The 24426-nt window shown below is 42.2% G+C and overlaps 1 protein-coding gene across 2 annotated transcripts in view; it reads left to right on the top strand.

Moving 5' to 3' along the window:
* Positions 1-2852: 2852 nt before the first annotated feature.
* Positions 2853-24426, top strand: part of G3BP1 (G3BP stress granule assembly factor 1) — a 29513-nt gene continuing 7939 nt past the window's right edge. Inside the window, exons 1-3 of one of the 2 annotated variants that reach the window (XM_081181130.1) lie at positions 2853-3030; positions 19134-19247; positions 21103-21184. In XM_081181130.1, coding sequence (XP_081037256.1) covers positions 19153-19247; positions 21103-21184 — 177 coding nt within the window. In that variant the 5' untranslated portion in view covers positions 2853-3030; positions 19134-19152. The remainder of the gene's footprint in view (positions 3031-19133; positions 19248-21102; positions 21185-24426) is intronic. The other variant, XM_081181131.1, reaches the window with a different exon arrangement.

Raw genomic sequence — 24426 nt, 5'->3', positions numbered from 1 at the left:
TTGGTTTCACTCGTCCAAGCAGCCTGTCTACATCCTCGGAGGTAACAGATTGGAATTGATCCCACGCAATTTGACTAGACAGGACTCTAGCACTCTCCCGCCCCGGCCCTGCTCCCACGGTGGCGTCTACCTCTTCCTGAATCTGAGCGACTTTTCTGCAAAAAACTTTGCAAAATCATTGCAGGAGATCATGTGGCCCGTACTAGTGGCAGGTGGTTCCGCTAAATTGCGGACCACCTGAAAAAGTCTCCTGCTGCTGTTTTCTGCAGATGCAATAGAGGTGGTGAAGAAAGTCTTCTTCGCCGTCGCTACCGCCACTTGGTAGGCTCGACATTGAGCTCTAACCTGTGTCCAGTCAGCTTCAAAATGGGTCATCCGCCAGCGGCGCTCTAGCCGTCTCAACAATTGTTTCATTGCCCTCAGATCCGTGGAAAACCACAGGGCTGTCCGGGCTCCATGCAATCGGAGAGGGCGCTTCGGAGCCAAACAGTCAATAGCCCTGGTTAACTCCACATTCCAGTGGGCCACCAGGCAATCAGCTGAAAGGCCATCAACATGGGATAAAGCATCCCCTACCACTCTCTGGAAACCATTTGGATCCATTAAGTGGCGGGGGCGGACCATCCGAATCGGTCCCACCTCCCTGCAGAGGGGAAGGGTCGCAGAGAAGTCCAGTTGCACCAGGAAGTGGTCTGACCATGGCACTTCTTTCGTTTCGCTTTTACTTAGTGTCAGATCCCCAACATCCATAGAGGTAAACACCAGGTCCAAGGCATGTCCGCCGCTATGGGTTGGGCCCAACTTATTCAGGGACAGCCCCATGGAGGCCATGCTTTCCACAAAGTCCCGAGCGGCCCCTTGTAAGGTCGTGTCGGCATGGATATTAAAATCCCCTAGGACAACCAAACTAGGTGTCTCCAGGAGAACATCCGCCACGACCTGAAGCAGCTCGGGCAGGGGATCCTTGGTGCAGCGGGGAGATTGGTACACCAAAAGGAATCCTGTACTGCCCCTATTGCCCAACTTCCAGAACATGCACTCAGAGAACTGGGTCTTCCCAATAGGACGCCTGTTTATCTAGGCTGCCTTTATCTAGGATTCAGTGCTGCTGTTTTAAATGTATATTATTGAGGTTCCATAGAAACAACCTCTAACTCTTATCCTGAAAAAAATATCCCTGTCGCTTGTTTTCCTTTTGACACAAGTGGATGAAGTTAGCAGGCATACAGGCATCTCCTTAGTAGGTAAGACCTGCCAAATTATAGACAAATAGGTCCAGAAGGGTTTTTTTTTTGTATTGGACACCTTCCAAAATTTAGACCTCCTCCAACAAAAGAACAATCTCACTTTCTTGTTTTTAGCAGAATTAGATCCAATTTGCAAGCAGAGTATCTCCTTATGAGGGGATGAATCCTGCCAAATTTCAGTAAAGTAGCACCTTTTGCACCTGGTATGGGAGGGTGAGGCCCTGACTGACTCCAGCTACAAAAGCTGAGGCTCCTGACCAGAATCCTGGGCTGGGGTATTATTTAGAGGTTTTTGCTGGGAAAGGGTTGTTGTTGCGGTCAATTTTTTGTATCTTTATTTTGTATCTTATGATTTATGTGGAAATTGTTCAGCTGTGTTCTTTTTGGTGTTTTGTTTATTATGACTACAGTGGTGCCTCGCAAGACGAAATTAATCCATTCCGCGAGTCTCTTCGTCTTGCGGTTTTTTCGTCTTGTGAAGCACGGCTATTAGCGGCTTAGCGGCTATTAACGGCTTAGCGGCTAAGTGGCTTTAAGAAAAAGGAAACAAACTCGCAAGAACTCGCAAGACGTTTCGTCTTGCGAAGCAAGCCCATAGGGAAATTCGTCTTGTGGAACGGCTAAAAAAACGGAAAACTCTTTCGCCTTGTGCGTTTTTCGTCTTGCGAGGCATTCGTCTTGCGGGGTACCACTGTACTTTTGTGTTGTTGTTTTTTTAAAGTTACATAACTACAAACATATGTTGTAAGCTGTCTTGAGCAAGGTATTGATTTTGGAAAGGAGGCACACAAATGAAATTATTGATTGATTGATAAAGGCAGCCAATGTACATGTGCCAATAGTGGTTGCAGTTTCCAAAATGTATTCAAGCGTAGCCCCCACATACAGTGGTACTGATCTAATCCAATGTGACTGAAGATACTCATGCTATGACAATTAAAAGGTAAAAGACCCCTGACAGTTAAGTCCAGTAGCAGACGACTCTAGGGTTGCGGGGCTCATCTCCTTTATGGAAGCTAATTATGGGATTATTAAGGAAGGCAGCTGATTTCAAGCACTTATTTTTAGAGTGTCTGTGTTTTGGGTAACTAGTGGTGTTTGGTGAGGGGGATTATAGTGGGCAATGCGACTTTGAGAGGTTTAAGAGGAATCTTGAAGAAAAGGGTTTTTGTTTCTTTTAAGGCAAAGTGTGTTTCTTTAATAAGCCCGAGCTCCTCGCCTGCCCGTCACAGGGTAACGTCCTTCGTAATTGGACTGTATGCCCGGTGCCGCTCTGGAGCCACGCCTTTCCTCACACGGGGTTTCCAGGCCTCAGTTTCCAGGGTTTCTACTGTGCAGCGCACCTATCCTTGGCGGGCAAAGTAGCCACACCTCCACAGAACCTTTCTCCTAATAACGAAAGGAGCGTCGCCTCATTGGTCTTCGTCCGAATCGGCGATGACCATCTCCGCCTTCAGAACTCTTTCCGCAACAGCTATTGACTAATACGGACGTCAGTCCTACTAACCGGCTTTGCGCTCGCTGTGGCGCGATTGGCCTCTCTGGATGTCAACCGCCTCCCCTCCTTCCCTTACGGCCTATCGTTCTCCGAGCTGGGCATCGAGCCGGCTCCTAACTGGCTGCGGGCATGCCATAATGTTAGGTTGCGCGCCGGGTATATTTAGCCGGTGGCTGAGCACGCTGTTGCGTGAGGTGCTTCTCGTCCCCTTCGGCCTGCCTGCCCGCCTTGTACGGAGTGAAACCGCCTCCTCCTCCTCCGCGTCCAGCTCCGCCTCGCCCGCAGGTTGGTGCGGGAGGGGCGCAGAGGGGTCACGTCCTTCACGGGGGTCGAGGGGGCCGCGTACCCCTGTGGCGTCTCCGCCGCCGCCACCGTCGCCATAGACACGCGGGGTCCCGGCGGCTACTGCGGCGGCGCTCCTCCCCCTCCTTGTCCCGCGCCGCTTTTCGCCCCGCGGCCTTCAGCCTCGGGGCGGGAGCGGGACGCCGGTGGCGGGTGGGCAAGCGGTGGGGGTGTCCGCTGAGCCGAGGGGGCGCTCGGGGCTGACGGGCGTTTGCCTGGCCGGCCTGGCGGTATATTGAGGAGGGGGAGAAAGGGGAGGTTGGGGCATAACGGGGAGCGGCGAGCGGGGCACCCTCTGCGTGGCCGGGCCTGAGCCGTTAACAAGCCCTCTGGGTAGCAAAAGCAAGGCGAGAAGGACCCGCCCGTGCGGGGAATTGCGTGATCTAGAAGAAGTGGGCAGAGAGAGCGGCTGGGCGGCTGTTAACGGGTCGCTGCGCTGGCCTGCGAAGGGAACTCGGTGCTGGCTTAACGACGAGGGTCTCCTTTCTGACATGCGGAGGAGGCGGCGCCCCGCGCTATGAATAACTAACTATGAAGGTTCCTGATCGTGCATGTAAAGCGGCCTACAAAAGGGAGGGGGGTGGGCAGGGGGAACGGGACCCTCTTGAAGCGCCGTTGCCGCCCTCCCCGCGCTTCTCTCGCGCCTCCAGAACCACCCACCCCACCAAACAAAAACCCGCGAGCTTTGTGAAAGAGCGGAAATGCACGAACGGTACTCGTTCCACCGGTGTAGGGGGCGGAGGAGGAAAGCGACGGGAGGTGCGAGACGCCGCTCCGTTCCCTTGTCCGCGGGAGTAGCTGCGTAGGAACCGGAGCATAATAGTGCTCCTTTTCAGTGGGGCAGACGCTTGTGAAAAGGGGCCGCGGAAGTGAGCTGTGCTTCATTGTGCAAGGCCAGGCAGACGGAGCTGCAAGCTTTTGTCCCTTGCCGCACGCAGCCTGCTTTTCCCTAGCGCGCAGGCAAAAAAGCTAGGCTGGAATATAGAGAGCTAAGTAGCTTTGTTTTAAAGTGACGTAGCCTTTCACTTGAGAGATGAGATCGGTAGTGTTTTAAACAACCCTGTGCTGTGGACGCCTAAAAGCCAAAAAACCAAAGCCCTCCCAACAAGTTTTTGCCTGTAAAAAATAAAGTAATAAAAGCAGAAAAGTAAGGACACTTGCTCAAGGTCAGTCTTGGCGTGTTCATAGAAACTAGATTAAGCATGCCTGGAGCTTCTAGTAATTTCCAGGATCTTACTAAAAACTATTAGTTTTTCTATTGAAATAGCTTTAATGGGAATCGTTCACGGGCATGTTTTTCTGATAATTGAAATCTGGTTGTGTCAGGTGGCTGCATCATAATCTATTGCGGAGTATTTGTAGCAAGTAGCCATGTTTCCAGTTTGTGCTATTTTTGTCTGCCTCTCCCATGGACACAGTGCTAGGTTTAGGAAACGCAGGCAGACTACTAAGCTATAGAAAAACGCCCATTTATTAAGAACTACTGTTTTGGGGGCACTTGCAGGGCTCTGGTCAGTCATTAAGTAAAAGATAATTCCGCTGCTAAGGTGTTCTGTATGGTTAAGTGGAGAAATACCATCATGTGTTCCCATAAGGTTTCACAAAGATGCCAACCATTTCAAATTTGCTAAATGCATAAATGAGACTTAAATGAATTTATCAATTGCTTGGCATCAAATCTTTTTTGCACTTCTGTTTGTAGCAGCCAAAACAGCAATGGTAAAGTTTGCATTGTGCTGTCCAGACATGCTCTTCTGTGTACTTAACTGGAAGTGCTGCTTGAACTATTATATCTAAAAATAGCAGACCCTGGTGGTAGAATCCATTTTAGACTAAAATTTTCACCTGGTGTACTGAACTTTTTGTATTTGAATAAAACAATCTCAGGAGTTTTAGATTGTATATGTATAATCAATAGGGTCTTGGGTAATGAAATGTTGGATTTAACAGATTCCTTTTTTGGTTGTTCATACGCTAATAATTTAAAGGAGTTAATAATAGGTATTCCCTACAGGTCATTTTTAAAGACAAACTACATGAAACAAACTTCTGCTTTCTTTTATATGGAGAGGACTTACAAATTTCAGATATGCTACTGGCTTATTGACTTTTAAGCTAAGGATACCTTAACAAAGACAAACTAAGAAAATAAGGTAGTTGGATAAATTTCCTTACAATGTACTTCTGCTCACTCACCTAGACTTAAAAGTCTAGGAATAAAACAAGCAAGAAGACAAGAGAAATGCCTTGATGGGCCATTTTGTGGTGGATTAATGCTCTCTAAATTTACCCACTCATAGTCCGCTGCTTGAAAGTTGCAGTAGAATTTTAGAGTTGTGATGCTCTAAACTAGGGGGTGAGAAACCTGATGTACTCCAGATATTGCTAAACCAGAACTTAAACCATTCCAGACCAAGATACTGGTTTTGGCAAATAAAGATCTGAATAGCTTAGGCTCAGGTTACCTGAAGAAGCTACTTTCCCCAAACTGTATGGGCTTTCAGATCAGAGGAGGCCTTTTTGGCAATGCAGCTCCATTATAGAGCGTCCTTTCCCTTGAGGTTTGGATAGGAACCACTGGAGTGAACTTTTATTTTCTTCCAGGCCATCCAAGTTACGTATAACTACATTCCACTATCCCATCTCAGATCCTTGTATTGTTGAACTGTACTGGAAAATTTTAACTGTGTGTTATTGGCCTATTGCTTTTAAATTATAACTTGCCCTGAGATCTTCTATATAAAGTAAATAAAATTGTGACCCTACCCTCTACACTGCAGAACTCTGAGCGTTGGTAATACTTAACTGGAACTGGTGGAGATTGGAGTTCCATCAGCATTTGAAGGGCATAAGGTTTCCTATCCCTTCACTAAACTGACATTGGCTTTTTAAGATTGGGAAAAATGTAGGGTTGTAGTGATCAATAGCTAATCCCTAGATAGCCAGGAAAAGCAGCTACAAAATTACAGTAGGTTTGAAAATTATACCCCTGTTCAAACTAAAAATCAACACGTGCATTTATTTATACATGTTTTTGATTATACGTACATAAATTTATTAGTGCTTGATCTCAATATGCAGTGAATTCCAAAGTGCAGGGAGTGTCACATTAAGTGACCAGGTTCTTACAAATGTGGAATGGGCATTATGTGACACCTGTAGTAGTGTCAATTCTGCTGACTGAAGAGGTTGGGTGGCACATGGGATAAGGTGATCTTGTAGGTAAACTGGTCCCAAGTTGTTGAGGGCTTTATGTACCAATAGTAGCACCTTGAACTTTGCCCAGTAGCAAATTGGCAACCAGTGCAGATTTCTGAGCATAGGTGTTATATGCTGACAAGGCGTCACTCAGTAGTCATGGTGCAGCATTCTGCACTAACAGCAGCTTCTAGATCAAGCACAAGGGAAGCCCCACATATAGAGCGCATTGCAGTAATCCAGTCTTGAAGCAACCAACACATGAACTACTGTGGCAAGACTTTCCTGGTCCAGGAATGGCTGTACCTGTCAAACCAGCCGTGGTTGGTAAAAGGCACTTCTAGCCACTGAGGCTACCTAAGCCTCCAGAGATAGAGCTGGATCCAGAAGCACCCCCAAACGGCAAACCTGCTGTTGAAGAAATAATTGTGAAATATGAGTTTGAAAAAAGCTTTTACATAAAACTGTTTAGGATTAACTACATTTTTACCTCTCCCCACACTCCAAACAGTTTGCATGTGACAGTCACTCAAATTCATAGTTCTGAATTCAGTTTCATTTCTGAAATGTTATTCTGTGTTTTAAACGTGATATCACCCATCTTCAGTGGTGTTTAAGTCAAAACCACACTTAAGTACAGACTGGGCAGTTTAAACACTTTACTGGATCTTATGCACTCTATAAAATAAGTCTTGAGTGAAATCCAGAAGGTGCAAATCAGTTTAGCAGTTGCATTTCACTTCTGACTATTTGCAAACCACTATGATTTACATTTTGGGACGCGGGTGGCGCTGTGGGTAAAACCTCAGTGCCTAGGACTTGTTGATCGTAAGGTGGGCGGTTCGAATCCCCGTAGCGGGGTGAGCTCCCGTCGTTCGGTCCCAGCTCCTGCCTACCTAGCAGTTCGAAAGCACCCCTAAGTGCAAGTAGAGACCGCTTTATAGCGGGAAGGTAAACGGAGTTTCCGTGTGCTGCGCTGGTGCAGGCTCTCCAGAGCAGCTTCGTCACGCTGGCCACATGAAGTGTCTTCAGACAGCGCCGGCTCCCGGCCTCTTGAGCGAGATGAGCACGCAACCCTAGAGTCGGTCACGACTGGCCCTGACGGGCAGGGGTACCTTTACCTTTATGATTTACATTTAGGTAAAATAAGGAATTTTAAGGATTGAATGTTTTCAGCACCTTAAATGTTAACATTGCCTAAGAAAAGTTATGTTTAATGTTTAAAGTATTTCTTGCACGTTACATCAACATCTTTACAACCTTGCAAGCCCTGGGGGCGGGGGTTGAACCTGTGGTCCTCCAGGTGTTTGTGAACTATGACTTCCATCATCCCCAGCCAGAAAGTTATTGGGGATGGTGAGAGTTGCAGTCTAACATCTGTAGAGCCGCATATCTATCACATCTACTCAGTGTTAGAAACAGAGATGAAAGCTAGGAGCTAAATGGCGCCTTAAACCTAGGAAATAGGTGTGTGTAGGTGCGTTTTTTTAATATCAAGAATACAAAGCTAAAAATGAACTTCAGCTAAAATATGTTCATTTTTCACATGGTTTAGATCTCCCCTGCCCACTCCCCTAATATTCTTAAGAGGGTCTCCAGTCTTCAGAGAGTAGCTGGAAGTGGGGAAGCAGAAAAAGCTCCACCTTTCCTTCCACTATGCAGTTTTAATCTGAAATCATAGGCACAATACTGCACTCAGAAACTGCTCGTCCTAATGAAATTCCCTGTCTCAAATGCGCCTAGAACAATAGGAGTTTTGAACACTGCACCTGCTGTGGCATCAATATTGGTATGCCAGAATAATAAAACACTCGTATTTGCACATGGACTTTGACAAATGGCTTTCTTTGATGTGAGCCCATTTCTAGACTTAAAGGTGAGTATGCGATGAAAGCATGCTGGTAGTAGCTCGGTCTTGATACCCAACAGGAAGTTCAAGATTCTCTGCACAACAGTGATGTGGGTTTGCTGGAAAGTTTTCTGATGCCTAGGGCAGAGGTTTTCAAACTTTTTGAGTCCACGGCTCCCTTAACCAACTACATTCTTTCTGCGACACTCCCGTGGGGCTCAGAAGTCCAGTTATGTCACCTCTTGCCTGCAGAGCTGGCAGCCTCTCACCCTTTTTCGAACACCCTCCTTGGTGGAGTGTTCCCTCAGTCCTCTCCCTTCTCCTTGGGAGTCTTCCAGACAGCTGCTGCTGCTGCTGTCCCTGGTTTCTGAACTGCCCCCCCAGGTGCTTCCCAGAGGCACCATTCGCCTGCAGAGCTTATAGCCAGGGCTATTGCAATAAACAGCTGTGCAAGCCTTTGTGAGGCAGACACACAAGAGGGCATCATAGGAACGAGGGAAGGAAAGAGGGACAGAGGCCAGTGTTGTCCGTGGCACCTCTGACCATCATTCAAGGCACCCCAGGGTACCACAGCACACTGTTTGAAAACCACTGGCCGAGGGCTAGAACACTTCCCATAGAAAAATAAATTAATGAAAAGTGTTCTACCTTACATCAGTGCTGCCCATTGTTGAGAATTACTGTACCTGGGATGGATAGAAGATGTAGGACAAATCCCTCTGTTTTCTAGTACTTGTGAATAAATAGGGTATGTATGTATTTTTTTATTCTGCTAATCTGTGTGAAAGATGGGAAGCAGTAAGACACATTGTTGTTGGCATCCATCTGTCTTGAGAGACAATAGAGTGCACCATCTGAAAAACTCCAGTGTAGAAGTCTTGGCAGCGTATCTCAGCTGTCCAGATGACAACGCCACCTCTGCCACTCCCAGCCTTGCTGATGTAGTTCAAAGGAAAGCAAAACAGTACATGTGGCACTAGCTTGACTGCAGGAATTGCCAGAATGAGGCGAGCAAAGTGCCATCCTACTGCCTTGGGGACTCTGGATTTGTGTAGGGTTTAGTCCTTAGCCTTTCCTTCTCCTGGAGATGTCCCACAAGGTAGCGTAAAAGGATTTTTCCTTGGCAGTTTACTCCTGAAGCCTTTCTCACGAATGAGTATAGTCACAAGGCAGCAGAGTTTGAGGTCAGAGTTTAAGGTCTCCTAGATGGCCAACTTTCCAGGTTAACAAGCCCCATCTGTCTTCTGATTTTCTTCAGACATGAAGGGAACAACTGATGTCCAGTTAGCTTTCTAATGATCTCTGCCCAGTAAACCATGGTTTATTTGACTGAGAGCCTTGTGCTTCTGTTCTGCCCTCCTTTCTCTTGTGTGTCGCAGCTGACAATGTCTGGGGTTTGTTAAACCATAGTCTTCCATTATATCTGAACTGGGAAACTGGCTTAAACTGTTTTCCAACCATAATCTTATCCTGGTTTGATATCTGAGTTTGTAGCCTGAGATTAAGCTACAGTTTCCTAGTTTGCATTCAGTAAAAAGGTAAAGGACCCCTGACAATTAAGTCCAGTCGCGGACGACTGGGGTTGCGATGCTCATCTCGCTTTACTGGCCGAGGGAGCCGACATTTGTCTGCAGACAGTTTTTCTGGGTCATGTGGCCAGCATGACTAAGCCGCTTCTGGTGGAAGCAGAGCAGCGCACAGAAACACTGTTTACCTTCCTGCTGGAGCGGTACCTATTTATCTATTTGCACTTTGATGTGCTTTTGAACTGTTAGGTTGGCAGGAGCTGGGACCAAGCAATGGGAGCTCACCCTGTCGTGAGGATTCGAACCTCAGACCTTCCGATTGGCAAGCCCACAGTGCTACCCGTCCAATTTTATTCAATAGGATGCTGCTATTTCAGCATGTAGGAGAAGAGAGGATGAAGTTTGTGGTGTAGAATTGCTTCTCAAATATAATAAAATAGTTTGATAGGATTTTGTTTAAACTGGTCCTGATACAGTACTTTTAGTTTCACTGTGTGTACTAAGCGCATGTACACTTGTGGGAGGGCTTGGGTCAGTGCTACAAAAATAATAGTTGAACCAAAGTACTGTACATGAAATCATACCAGCTGAGCATATGGACATGAGCCTCCTCTTCCCATATATGTTTTCTTTCCAGCGCTACATGTAAAGTTTTCTGGAGGGAAAATTTTGGTTTAACTTGTGCAGGTTATCCTTGAAATAAGGTGGCTGCTTAGTGCAAAACTGGCTACAAAAGCAGCAGCTTTGGGGTGATGAATTTCCCTTTGTTCAATCCTTGGGACTTGCTTGGCTTGTCCCCCTCCCCCAAAAAGACAGCACCTAGAATTCTACGTGCAAACATTTTCTTTATTATGTAAATATGTGTGCTTTATGACTACATATTTCTGGTCATCAAGGTCTGAGCCAGCAAAAGAATCCAGTTGTATTGCTTCCTTTCTTGTTTTTATTAGGTAGCAATTGTTTAAGCAAATCCTGGTTTAAGAGAGGTTTTTACTTTGAGTGCAATACTGATATGAGCAGCTGAAGATGCTTACAGCCACTGAAAATCCAGAAATCCACAGTTCAACCAGAGCAAATGATAAGTTCTTGTTCTCTATGTGCTTATATAATGGCAGCTAAACTCATTCAAAAGCCTGCCAGAAGATTAGTCATATAAAGATCAGCACAGATACACTACTTAGTCTTAGCAGGTCTGAATGTGAACTTGGCTCCATACATGCAGAGCCACTGCTGCAAGTGCTCTGCTTCTAGCTGCAGGAAATCATACTTCAGGTAACGAAGGGGCCATAAAACAGGGCTTTATTTTCTGAATGCAACTAGTCCAAGTTGGTGTTCAGTGACTTGAAGGGTTCTTAACACAGAAACTAATACTCTTAATTGAACTCAGAAACAGTAGTATCTGATGAAATTGCTGTAACACAGGTTGAATGTGTCTTAGTCAGTAGAAGGCACACAGTAGCATTTTGCATTGGCCGATAGGATTGCTTAGATAGATCTGACTCTCATGGTTGGGGTAGTCAAAGTGAGGTCTGATTTAAATGTCTGAAGTATGCCAACTCATGGTTTGTTCTCAGATAACAAACCATTATGTGATGCCACGGTTTGTTGGTTTATAAACTGACTTGTTTGAACTATGATTTGGCCTTATGAGCTAATCCAACTCCTTTAGTTTAACCATGGTTTTAAATTGTGGTTTGGTTAGCCACAGCAAATGCAAAGCTACAGAGGCATGAGTAGAATTCTTAGAGGGAAAGGATATGCTTTGAGTGTGCTTTAAAGGTATAGTATGTACAAAGCTGAAGATGGGCCAAAGATCCAACTCAGAATAAGGCTTTCTTAGCTTTCTGAAATGAAAAGCTATATATAAATTACCTAACTAATGGTCAGTACTTTCTTTAAAGAAGGAGAAACCTTCCATTTCTCCAGGAAGACATTCAGTGTCTTGGCTAGAAAACCATTGTTCGTTGACGCTGACCTTCAACTGCTGTTCAAGAGCCGAAGTACATGTGGTGGTTTTCATAATGGCAAACTGTCGGCATTCACAGGAGATATATTCAAAATTGATCCAAGCAACTCATACTTCTTTATAGACTAGCCTGGCATTGTCACATCTGTAGCTCCAACAAATTGAGCAAAAATGGAACTTCTGAGTAGATGGGTAAACTTTGTGGTACCTGTAATCGACACCTCAAAGATTTTCTTTGCTTTTGAATTATTTAATGTCGGGACCCCCATGCTAAAGCTTAAAAATAGCAGGAATCAGTCAATTGATGTCTTAATACTTATTTTCTTTACAAATAACAATATAGGTTTTTTTTAAAAAAAACAAACCAACAACATTAATCTTAGAACCCAGGAAAGCAAATTCAGTGGCCCAGTTGGCACACTACAGTAAATCATTGTTAAAAGTTAAATGTGATATAGCAAGAATGTGCAGAATACTAGTTACAAGGCATGAGCACTGGTTGACATATAATGCCAAGTCAGCTTCTCTCTTGCTTTCTCTCCAGGGTCCTGTGGGTAGAATTGGAAGAGGAGCGCCACAGTGCTGCAAACCAGCATGCTGCTTGCTTTATCCCAATGTTTCATTTATTGTTTAAAACAGGCATAGGCAAACTCGGCCCTTCAGATGTTTTGGGACTACAACTCCCATCATCCATGACCACTGGTCCTGTTAGCTAGGGATGATGGGAGTTGCAGTTCCAAAACATCTGGAGGGCCGAGTTTGCCTATGCCTAGTTTAAAGTGACACGAACCAGGCCTTTCTCACATGATATAAAATTATTCAAAAGAAAACAAGCTCCTAATAATTTATGTTGTATGCTGCCTCACTTCTGTGAATGCACAGTTGAAATGTTTTCTGTCAGTAGGAAGGTGCGACTCAGTATAAATGTTGGGAGGGAATTTTTGTTGTCAGTTTGGCTAGGAGCCAGATAAAAGTATTGGGTCGCAATGTTTCTTGCTTGGAGCAATATACAATAGCCATCAATGCACTGTGGAATGGTGTTTCTCATGGCATTAAATTTGTGTAAGGTAATTGTATGACATCACACACTCTAGGGATGGCAATTCTAACAGTTCTGCTACCCAACCATCAATATTAAATATAACTTTGGATTTCTAAGTCATTGAGATTAGTTTCTTAGCAACTAAGATCACACATTGAATCTAAGCCACATGCATCTTAACTTAAGTGCACTCAGATGAAGGGTGTTGGTCCTACTACTGGACTTACCTGTTTTTTGTTAAAGTTTGTGGTTTATAACACTTTATTCCTTGAAGGCTTCTTGTGGACTTATTTGAGTTGGAAAATAAAGATATATTATCAAATGAACAAATAAAACTATACTTAATGTGAGGTAATTATTTTTTTTAGATCCCCCCCAAGTCAAATACCATTTATGCGTGTTAGATTGCCCTCTTATTTATTAATACCTCCTACTAAGAATATGTAGGAGGCTAAGCTATTGGACTTAAGAGCCCCCCCCAGTCCTCTGGGAGTATAGGATCCCCCAGTTCTGTTTGTGCAAAGCATATGGAACACAGCTCCATTCTTAAATGACAATATTTTTACTCTGGAGAAAATAGACAATATTTCCAATGAATTAAAATCAATTCTGGTGTTTGAGATGGTGTAAGCCTCAGGCACAAACACAGAGATTAGGAGTGCCATTCCTGTACATGTCTACTCAGCTACATTGACTTAAAGGGGGCTAATTCTTGGGTGAGTATTCAACTGCAGCCTGAGATTAGTCCTACATATACTTACAAGGGAGTAAGCCTCATCCAGCACAGTGGGCCTTCATTTTGAGTAAACATGCAGAGAATCAGGCAGTAAGAAATGTTTAATGTGGTTATAGCATCATTATTTGATATTAAGCAATTTAGTTTGTAAGTCTTTGAAATATAATAGGTCTTGAGTATGCAGTAATTGCTAGACTGTGAAATGTTCTCTCAATCAGGCTCGTCATAAAAAAGGGTGACCTTCAGTTCTGAGTATCTGTTGGAGCCAGGTTAGTGAGTTACAGAGCACGTAAAGATTGAATTTCTGTACATCAGCCGGTGTCCTTCATTTAGCCCAAGGTGCAACAGTGGTAAAAGGGAGGCAGAACTGAAACAGTTTGTTCCAACTTCCAAAAGTAGGTCCAAATCAAGAAATCTCCAGAATTATTCATATTGGCTGGGGTTGCTCATAGTGTCTGTCTTAATATTGGGAGATTGGAAAAGCAGAATGAATGAGAAGTAGCTGAATATGGAAAGTCATATCTCTCTTGCTTTGTAGATAAGTATATGTTACACAAATTTTAGACAAATTGTAGTTGGTTGAATGCAAGAGATGATGACCAGTTGTGCCATGTGAGTTCCTAAGTGTAAAGTGGTACTTTGTGCTGCCAAAAACAGCATGGGCACTTAACCTCTGTGTGTGCCTGGAGGAGGTCTTCTGTAATTGTGGTTAGGAAAGGTAGCTGTAGTAGGACAGGTGGTAGCATTGGGCAATATGCTGATATATCCAAAACCAGTTTGAAGTCCATATGATATCAGTTTCATAATTTTTGACCTGGCATATTGCGAATCATGATGTGTGGTAGGGCTGAACAATGTATTGCTTTCAGCATTGTGAAATATCACCAGCCTTATTGTAATATACTGATATATCACGATGTCTGAAATAAAGCTCTAACTATGTAGAGGTGCACGAGGTAATGTCCTGACAACTGCTACTGTTTAGGAGTCTAAAACTGATACATTTTTACTTACCTGTAACATTGTTACAACTGTTATTTTATAGTACAAAGCGACAGGAATCATGAGAGAAGCAGTGATTGGCTTCACGGTTTTTCCCACATCACAATTTTTTTTTACATAGCATACACATCATGATTCACGATATATCACTATGTTGAATATTATGAAACTGTTACCATAATGTGGACTTTAAACCGATTTTTTGACTATGTATTGATACGTTGCCTAGCCTTAATGTGTGTGTGTGTGTGTGTGTGTGTGTGTGTGTGTGCGTGCGCGCACTATGCAAAAATCAAATGCAAAACCCATGAAGCCAGCCAATGACTACACAGCTCCATCCTTATTTCAGGCATTGTGATATTTCAGTATATTGTGATGTTTAGCTGGTTATACATCACAATGTGGAAAACCAGATATCGCCCAGCCCTATTCTGGAACTTACATGTAGGGTGAAATTTAATCGTACAAAGTGTTTATGGTCATAAGAACCCTCTATAGCTTCCAGCTGATTCATTCATTAATAGGTGACAGAAATAAAGGATTCTTGGATATTTCTCGGTTTGCAACATGACTGAAATGAAATGCAGCTGTGAAACAAGTGAATGCTTCCAGGGTTTTTTGTTGAGTTTGTAGTAGGGTAATTTGGGTATAAAATGGCCATACTGTACAAGAAGAGTTGTAGACTTTTCTCATCTCCCTTTAAGGAGATGAGCTCAAATATAGCAGCTTTGATCACATGATTCCCCTTCCTCAGTCTATAATAGGAAGGGCTTAAATGGCTGGACCTCTTTTAGCCTGGAAAAAGAGTCTTTGTAAGGTGACTTTGGCAGACGTGCAATGGGGACTGGGGATACAAGAATAATTTGCATTAGGGTGTCAGTGGATAGGCTGAGCTTGATATTTGCCACTGTTTTGTGAAGCCACGTACAGCAATAAACATTTTTCTTACTCTACTTTTATTTGTGGCTCTTTATAGTTGGGAATCATAGTAGGTACATAGGAAATTAACTTAATTGAGTCAGATGATTTGTCCATCCCATTGGCCCACTCATGGGATTCCTTCCCAAGCTGGAGATTCAGGTATTGAACCAAGAACCTACTGTATTTCATGAAAGCATGTGCTTTTCTTTAAAAGCGTGCCCTTCCCTTTAAATGTGTTTTTGTGTAGTTGTAATTTCCTTGCTGCAAGAGATTTTCCACAATTCTGAGTTGCTTGTGTTAATAATTCCAGACATAAAAACATTAAACAGTCACCAAACCTGGATAACTCTTCTTCAACACAAGGGAAACTTAACATACGTATTGACTGTTTTGTAAAGACGAGACCAGGCCATTGAAAAATCCAGAAATTCTGAAGACTTAATATTCTGATTGCACTGCAGTAGTCAGACTGCAATATTTTATCTTGAAAAAATCCCCCCCTCCCGCCCACCACCACCACCACAACCAGCATGCCTTGGACTGCTGTGTAAAAGTGTTGAGTAATGTATTGGAAGTAAATTACATGCTCTGCTCTATCGGTCACAGACCTTTGTTATGCTGCTACTATGTGCACGGACTAATATGTGCTGCAAAACTAATGCCTTCTTGTGGTTTCATTTTTAAGTTACATTTCAATAATATGTTACTTTTGGGGAGAAAATATATCAGAAAAGTCTTGATGCTGATTAAAGGTCAATTTAAAAGGCTGGTTGATAAAATTGTACACATAGTGAAGATGTGCTGAGCTTCAGGTGGCTGCTCAGGTGAACTGGACATTCTTCCCATCTATAGCAGTTATGTCACTCCCACTAGTGTGAACAGAACATATAGAAGTGCAATATCTCTAATAGCATGGAAAACCAATTGCAATTCCACTTGCATCTTACACTGAAAGAAAGGTGATTATTAATTTTAGGAGCCACCTCTCTGGAAGCAGCTCTAAACAAATGTGTGTCAAGTCTGACAGATGTCAAACTTCAGTGTGCTTGGGAATGTAAATGTTGGCATATTAGTAATTTAAGCACTTGGGGTTATGGCCTGTTTTCAGATAAGTCATTAAAAATAGTAGTTGAATGATACATAACTGTTCATGCACTAAAGTTTGATGTAAATTTGAAAGCAGGTATGAACCACCTTAAACATACATTTTTCTCAATGCCATGTTAGCCTATTGCAGATTTAAACTAAGGGGGTAGATCAAGCAGTTCAGGTTTAAAAAGTAACCCTTAGTACAAACCAACTTACCTAAGCCATCTAGTGATCTTTCTTAGTGACTATGCATTAAATGACTGGGTGGTAGCCAACTAAACAGTTATGGTAGTGTAGGCAATTTTGGCTGTGCTACAAGACTCCACCCCCCCCTGCTGCCACTAAATTTGTTCTGGGGTTCCCAAACCCTCAGGAGCAGATATAGGGAGTGCATGGGGAAAGGAGATGAAGAGAAGTTCTGTTTTGTTGGTTGCACTAGCAGAACTGTTTAGTTGGATACCACCTGATATGTCTTAATTTTTTTTAGAAAACCTAGTTCTTTTTTGCCCTCCAAAGATTCTTTCTTTCTTTCTTTCTTTCTTTCTTTCTTTCTTTCTTTCTTTCTTTCTTTCTTTCTGTTGTTGTTGTTTGAATTAAGCAACAATGAAAATTCAAACCATATAATGCTCAGTTAGTCATGACCAACCTATATTTAAGAGTTCTCATTTATGTTACTGTTTAATATTAGAAAAACTCAACAGCCACAGGCAAGCATTATGGTTAACTTTACTATACATCAAAACTCTTTCATAGTGTAAATGTAAAATTACTGCTGGCTTTTCTCAAATGTGCTGATGCTTGATGTAGCCAGACCTTTGTAGAGCACTTATACTCCTTGTGATAACTCAGTGTGGTAGATGATTGTTTCCATTTTTAAAACTCAGACTTGTAGTTTTCTAAGACCACCAATATGTTTATATTTCTTGGAACATGGAAGGGGGGCCCAAATTTAAGGCCTTGTCTACTAGGCCACTCTGACTCTCCTACAACACCTGTGTGTGATATTATCTATTTGTTTGATGTATTTATATCCACTCTTTCCCCCAAGTTTATGATATATTGCTTAGCTGGTAGCTGAGATAAAGGTTCAATCTTCATTTTATTTTAGACAGTCCCCCCCCCACTTTTAGACTGTATCACTTTTAGATTTGTATCCAGATAGGATCACAGGGTTTTTCCTAATACAGCCATAAGACAATAAAACATCAACTTTAATTGTTTTACTGGTATTTAATTGTTTTACTGGTGTATGGGATGTTAGGGGAGGGGGTAGTACCTCTGGTGGGGACACTGCTCCTTCGGAGTAGTTCGTCAACTTTTGGTCCCTACAATGCACTCGGCTATGCATGCAAATACAGGTTGTGGCAGATTGGGTGGATGAGACAAATAGTGTGTCCCTCTGTCAAGAAGGCGGTTCCTGCATTTGCTGTACAGGGAAGTGAGGGACAGATGGGGCTTGTCAACCTGGAAAGGTAGCCCATCTAGGAGAAGGGAAATACTGATCCTAAACAGCAGCTGCCTTGTCTTTGGGAGAAGAAAAGGCTAAGGAGCAAACCCTACGCAAATACAGAGTGGGGTCCTTAAGACTGTTGTATGGCACCTTGTACACCTCCTTCTGGCAACTCCTGCAGCCCAATACCATGATCATGAAGGTGAATGCATTATTGTCTTTCCAGTTCAGTCAACAAGAATAAGGACAAAGCTCCAATGGCAGTTCAGCTTTTAAAGACCCATCCTACTCCTGACAAAGGAAAGCCCTGTTTCTCACTTTTGGCTAGTCAGGTTCCCTCTGTGCTGGATGAAGATAAGAACATGGTCTGCAGGAATACATTTGCCCGTGCTAGGCTTCTTATGGATGTGCAGTGGGATGGGCTAGTGAGTGATTAAGTTTCCCTCTGGGTTCGTACTACACATGAGCTGAAAGAGCATAGGATTCAAATTTATGCATTAGGAAATGTGTACTGTATTGTGAAGTGGCTATTTTTCAATGGAAAACAATTGAATAGTTGACTTTAACAGATGTACTGTTATGGAGGGGAATGATCATTCTTATAAAATGTGTTTTCAAGTGAAGAGCATTGTTTGTGTACAAAAAATAATAATCCAGCTTACTGAAAGGTGGGTGAAGGAATGATGGTGCCCAAATTTTGCTACTGCAGAAACCTTTTGTGCACCTTACCCTACTCTGCTCTGGACTCCACTGTTTTCTTGTGGGGGGTTGTTTGTGAGGTGTGCGTGCACGCGAAGAGTTTGGCAAAATGGGTAGGTGGAGAGCCAATCAAGTAAAAAATTGGGTTCCTAGATAAGAGGTATCATGTCCCAGCTTATTGCTTAGATGACTTACTGTATGTGAACTTAAAGGTCATTGCACCTTTTCTTGAAGCCTTTCAGTTCAGCTACTGAAGTCAGACAAGGTTAATGGGAATTAGTACAGCCATATATAGCCTCTTAAATTCTACAAGAAGATTTACTTGCTTGCCACCAATTTTCTGCTGCTATACTTGAAATTTTGGGCACTTGTTTTTTTTATATATAATCACTTCAAGAAGCTATATTTGGATTATTGTCTTCTTTTACCTACCATTGAAATATTTCAAGTAATTTAGCAGTGTGTGCAGTAAATTGGCAACTGTGTGAGAAATTGGTTATAGTTTATATAAGCTTTCCTTGGCAAGGATGAGTATTGGATATATTTTCACAAATGTTTTGGTCTTCAGTTTTCAGTTGACCAAAGAAATGGTGATGGAGAAGCCAAGTCCCCTGCTGGTTGGGCGGGAGTTTGTAAGACAGTATTATATTCTGCTGAACCAAGCACCAGACTTCTTGCACAGGTAAAGTCTCCTATTTGAATTATAATTAAAATAATATTTCAGAATCAGGGGCACTGTTGTACAGAAATACTGGCTCCTCTTCACAAGTTTAATTTGCCAAAAGCAAAACAAAAATTATGGGTGCAATGTAGAATTTGCAGATAAACTTCTACATCTCTTCCATTCTCTGTCCTCCCCGCTGTTTAAATTTGAGCCAGAGTTGTATATGCTCCAGGACCAGATTCCCTCTTCTATCACCACTGTGAAGTAATAAATTGATATTCAGTGTTAGTAATATTCAGAAAAGACTCATTGAAATCAGTGGTCTTGAGCCTATTGATCTCATTGAGTCTTCTCTGAATATGATTTAGTTGGATATTGCCTATAATCTTCTGAGTTTTAACATTCTTCTTGTCACTCACTATTCTTGCATTGCCCTAAAATAGTAATAATAAAACTCCATACAAAAGTAGTTTCCAGGTTGGTTTCTTCCATGGAAGTTGTAGCTCCTGCAGGATCAGCAAAACCTCAGTCTCATCTTCCCCTATAACCCAGCCTCCAGGCAAATAAAATGCAAATATAAGGAGATAAGACATGCATAGGCAAACTCGGCCCTCCAGATGTTTTGGGACAACTCCTTTCATTCCTAGCTAACAGGACCAGTGGTCAGGGATGATGGGAGTTGTAGTCCCAAAACATCTGGAGGGCTGAGTTTGCCTGTGCCTGAGATGAGAGTTCCTTGCGAAGACCACATCAGGCTACAGGCAATATGTGGACTGCATCATCTTAATTTATTGAACAGTGAATTACACAAAAAGCAGAGCTCTTTTCTACATACAGTAGAGCTCTTAATCCAAACAGCAAGGGACTTCTAATGTGAAAGGACTGCTTAACAAAATAAGGCAAATTTAGCAATCTGTGAAAACCTGGTTTTTTATTTGATTTAATATTTGTATTTCACTTTTCCAACAACAAATGTTGAGCTCAAAGTGGCTCACATTAATCACAATAACATTTTTAAAAACTCCAAACATTGCATTCATTATAATATCAAACACAATAGCTTATAAATAAAGCAAACAACAGCAACAAATTAATCAAAACAATACAATTCAATAAGCAAGTCATAATAGCTCATTGTTGCCACGGTGCTTCACAATCACATGGAACCTTACTCCAGAACAACAACCAACAGGGCACAGCAAGTCCATTTGTTATCAAACGCATTGTTTTGCAATACTGCAGTGGATGGAAGCCTAAGTGACTATGTGAACTATAGACACTTGCATGGAACTATACATTGAGAAAACCATGTGGGGTAGGTGGGCAAGGTTGTTGAGTGGTGGTCAGCTTCAGATGTGCTTGGAGGAAAAGGATTATCTGGCCTCATTTCAATCTGGCTTTGGGCCTAAAATCAGAACTGAAAGAGCCTTGAGGCACAGGCTGATGACCTTTACCAGAGAAGAGGCATCAGAGGACTGCTACTCAACTCCTTAGCAGTTGACTGTAGTATATACTGCAGGGTTTCATCTTGTCCCCCATGCTTTTTAACATCAGTATTATGGTCACCAGTAGTGATTGGGAGCTGAGTGCCACCAGTATGTAGATTGTTACCTGCAGGGAACTTCTAGTTACCAGTGGTGGTTAGGTAAACATGATAAAGTTGGGATTGTGTTCCTTGGAGACAGACAGTTAAAAGACTTGTTATTGAAAACGAGCAGTTGCAGAAACTGGTTTGATAACTTCCATCAGCCCACATCGAAACAAAAGATTGCTTACGCCTAAAGTCAACAATATGGCTAACATTTTAGTGCTGCAAAGGACCATGTGATGGAATTGTACATTGATGAAATGGATGTAAATTGCTCTTTCACAGGTTCTATGGAAAGAATTCTTCTTATGTCCACGGTGGCTTGGATTCGAATGGAAAACCAGCTGATGCAGTCCACGGGCAGTCTGTAAGCATTTGCAAATCATTTTATGATTGACTGAGGCACAGTCAAGATGCAGTGCAAAGTGAGGAAAAATACCTTCAAATTAGAAAGTAGAATTTGAGGAGGTGGGAAACTAGCATCAGATTTCTGTGCCAGCTATGTGAATTCTTAGTCCTTAGGTATTCAGTGAATGGACTTCGATTGAAGTAGATATTTGCTAGATTTCTATAGGTCATGTATTTTCAGGTAAGGTAGCATGAGTCTTTAAGAATGGATGCTGGAATGTATATGTTGGTTAGCTTAATATGTGCCCCAGGAAAACTGGTGGAAAGTTTTGTTGCAGATAGGATAATCAAGCATATAGAAGTACAAACCTTGCTGAAGTGGGAGACAGCATGGCTTCTGCAACAGCAGGTCGATGGCCCTTGTGGTCTATTCCAACTCTATGATTCTAGGTCCTGTCTCATGAACCTATTCGAGTTCTCTGAGAGTGTCAACAAACTTATAGAGGTGATCCAGTTGTTATTGTGTACTATGACTTTCAAAAAGCTTTGGATGAGGTACCTTACCAAAGACTCATGAGTAAGCTTAGCAGTCATAGAATGGGAGGTCATCATAGATAGTTCGATGAAGATGTCGACCCAGTGTGCAGTGGCTGTGAAAAAGGCAAATTCCATGCTAGGTATAATCAGAAAAGGAATTGAAAGTAAAACTGCCAGTAGCATAATGCCATGATACAAATCTATGGTGCAACTACATTTGGAATGCTGTGTCACCACCCCAAGGTGGTTGTCACCAATGGAGGCAAAGGCCCAATATGGAGGCCAAATGGCCAAAATATTGGGAGATTTTGGAGCAAGAAGGAGACAAATTGAAATTGCAGAGCTTTGAGAAACTAAAAGATAGAGTGCGAGATTGGCTTCATTATTACCAAATAAGAGGTATATAATTTGGATAAAAAAATTGGCTTCCAGGTGGAAAAATCAAAGTTGGAAACAGAATTGTTAGATCCCAAAACTAAGATACTTTCAAGAATGTATAATTTGCTGTTAAAATGGAACACTCAGGATGAAACGGTTAAATCTGCTATGATTAAATGGGCACAAGATGTTGGGCATAACATTATGTTTGCTGACTGGGAACAGTTGTGGAACACTGGTATGAAATTTACGGCATGTAATGCCTTAAGAGAGAATATTATGAAAATGATATATAGGTGGTACATGACACCAGTCAACCTTGCAAAAATCTATCATTTGCCCGATAATAAATGTTGGAAATGTAAAGAAACTGAAGGTACATTCTTTCACCTTTGGTGGACGTGCCCAAAGATTAAGGCTTTCTGGGAGATGATCTATAATGAAATGAAAAAGGTATTTAAATATACCTTCCTGAAGAAACCAGAGGCCTTTCTCTTGGGCATAGTCGGCCAATTGGTGCCAAAGAAGGACAGAACTTTTTTTATGTATGCGACAACAGCAGCAAGAATATTGATTGCAAAGTATTGGAAGACACAAGATTTACCCACACTGGAAGAATGGCAGATGAAGGTGATGGGCTACATGGAACTGGCAGAAATGACTGGCAGAATCCGAGATCAGGGAGAAGAGGTGGTGGAAGAAGACTGGAAGAAATTTAAAGACTACTTGCAGAAATACTGTAAAATTAATGAATGTTAAAGGGATGTTGGATTGAAAATAAGCGGTATTGGTAAAAAGATTAACAAGAATATGTAAATACGGATTGACAATGGTTGAAAATATATAGTTATATTAGGTTAAGATATTGAGTAAAGATAAATGATAGAGGGTAAGGATTTGCTGAATTAACCATGTGAACTGGAATACAAAAAAGGGGGGTGTGAGGAGGTCAGGAAACAAGTAAATGAAATATAAGACATGAAAATATTGATTTCTTTTTAACTTCTTTTTCCTTTTTTACTTTTTATGTATTTTGTCTTTGTATTTTTGTATCTCTTTTTCTTTTATTATTGTTGTTCTTTTTTATTTCTTATTTTTAATTTTGTAATCTTTTATTGTCTGCAAAATTTCAATAAATATCATTTTAAAAAAAAGGAATGCTGTGTCACCTCATCTCAAAAAGAATATTGTAGGGTTGGAAAAGATTCAGAAGAGGGCAACCAAAATGATCAAGGGGATGGAGCAACTTCCCTGTGAAGAAAGGTTGAAGCTTTTGGGACTTCTTAGTTTAGAGAAAACGCGAGTAAGGAGTGATGCGGCATGGAAAAGGCGATAGAGAAAAGTTTTTTCTTCTTCATAACACTAGAACTTAAGGACATTTAATGAAGCTGAATGTTGAAAGAGTCAGGGCAGATAAAAGAAAGTACTGCTTCATGCAGTGCATAGTTAAACTATGGGACTCGCTCCTACAGAAGCCGATGATAGCCACCTACTTTTTTTTTTAAAAAATGATATTTATTAGGAGTTTAAAAGTTACAGAAAGAGAAAAAGAACAATAGAAAATTAAACAAAACAATACCTTACAATAGATAAAAAAATTACAGGAAAACGAAAAAAAACAGAACAAAAACATTTAAAAACACATCCAACCTTTCCATGTCTTTACCTTTCATATACTTGTTTCATCGACCTCCTCACACCTCCCTTTTTTGTATTCTAGTTCAATTAGCTATTTCAGCAAGTCCTTTCCATCTTTCTGGATGTGAGGGCGATCTGGCTGCGACATCTGTCACCCCATTGATCGCCAGGGTTGATTCGGCTGATCTGGCTGGCTAGGCGGGTGTCCCCTTCCTCCCTCACCGCTCCATGTGCTTCCCTCCCGAAGCTGCGCACTCGGTGGAAGAGGACGACCATCCCAGATAGAAGGAGTGTACCGTTCTTCGGTCAAGGGTATACGATAGCTGCGCTCCCCTGCTAGACCCTCCAAACAAGCTCAAGATAGCCACCTACTTGGATGGCTTTAAAAGAGGATTAGACCTAAAAGAGAGGTCTGTCAATGGCTTTTAGCCATGATGGCTATGCTCCGCTTCCTGTTTGGCCACTGTGAGAACAGGATGCTAGTGTACACGGGCCATTGGCCTGATCTAGCAGGCTCTTCTTATGTTCTTAATTATTAAGCCCCTTTTTAAATGAAGAAAGCTTTCATAAAATAGAAGGCTGTTGTAAGAAAGGCAAGACTTCAGTTAAGTCAGACTGCAGGTAGTCTGGGCCTATTAATGTTTCAGGTTTTTGGTTTTTTAAAATTCTTTGCAGTACTAAACTCACGACACTTCTAGTTCATCTCTG

Source organism: Podarcis bocagei, assembly GCF_964188305.1.
Source record: "Podarcis bocagei genome assembly, chromosome: 2".
Classification (NCBI taxonomy): domain Eukaryota; kingdom Metazoa; phylum Chordata; class Lepidosauria; order Squamata; family Lacertidae; genus Podarcis; species Podarcis bocagei.
Note: the sequence above shows the minus strand (reverse complement) of the source record. Positions and strands in the feature narration are given on the sequence as shown.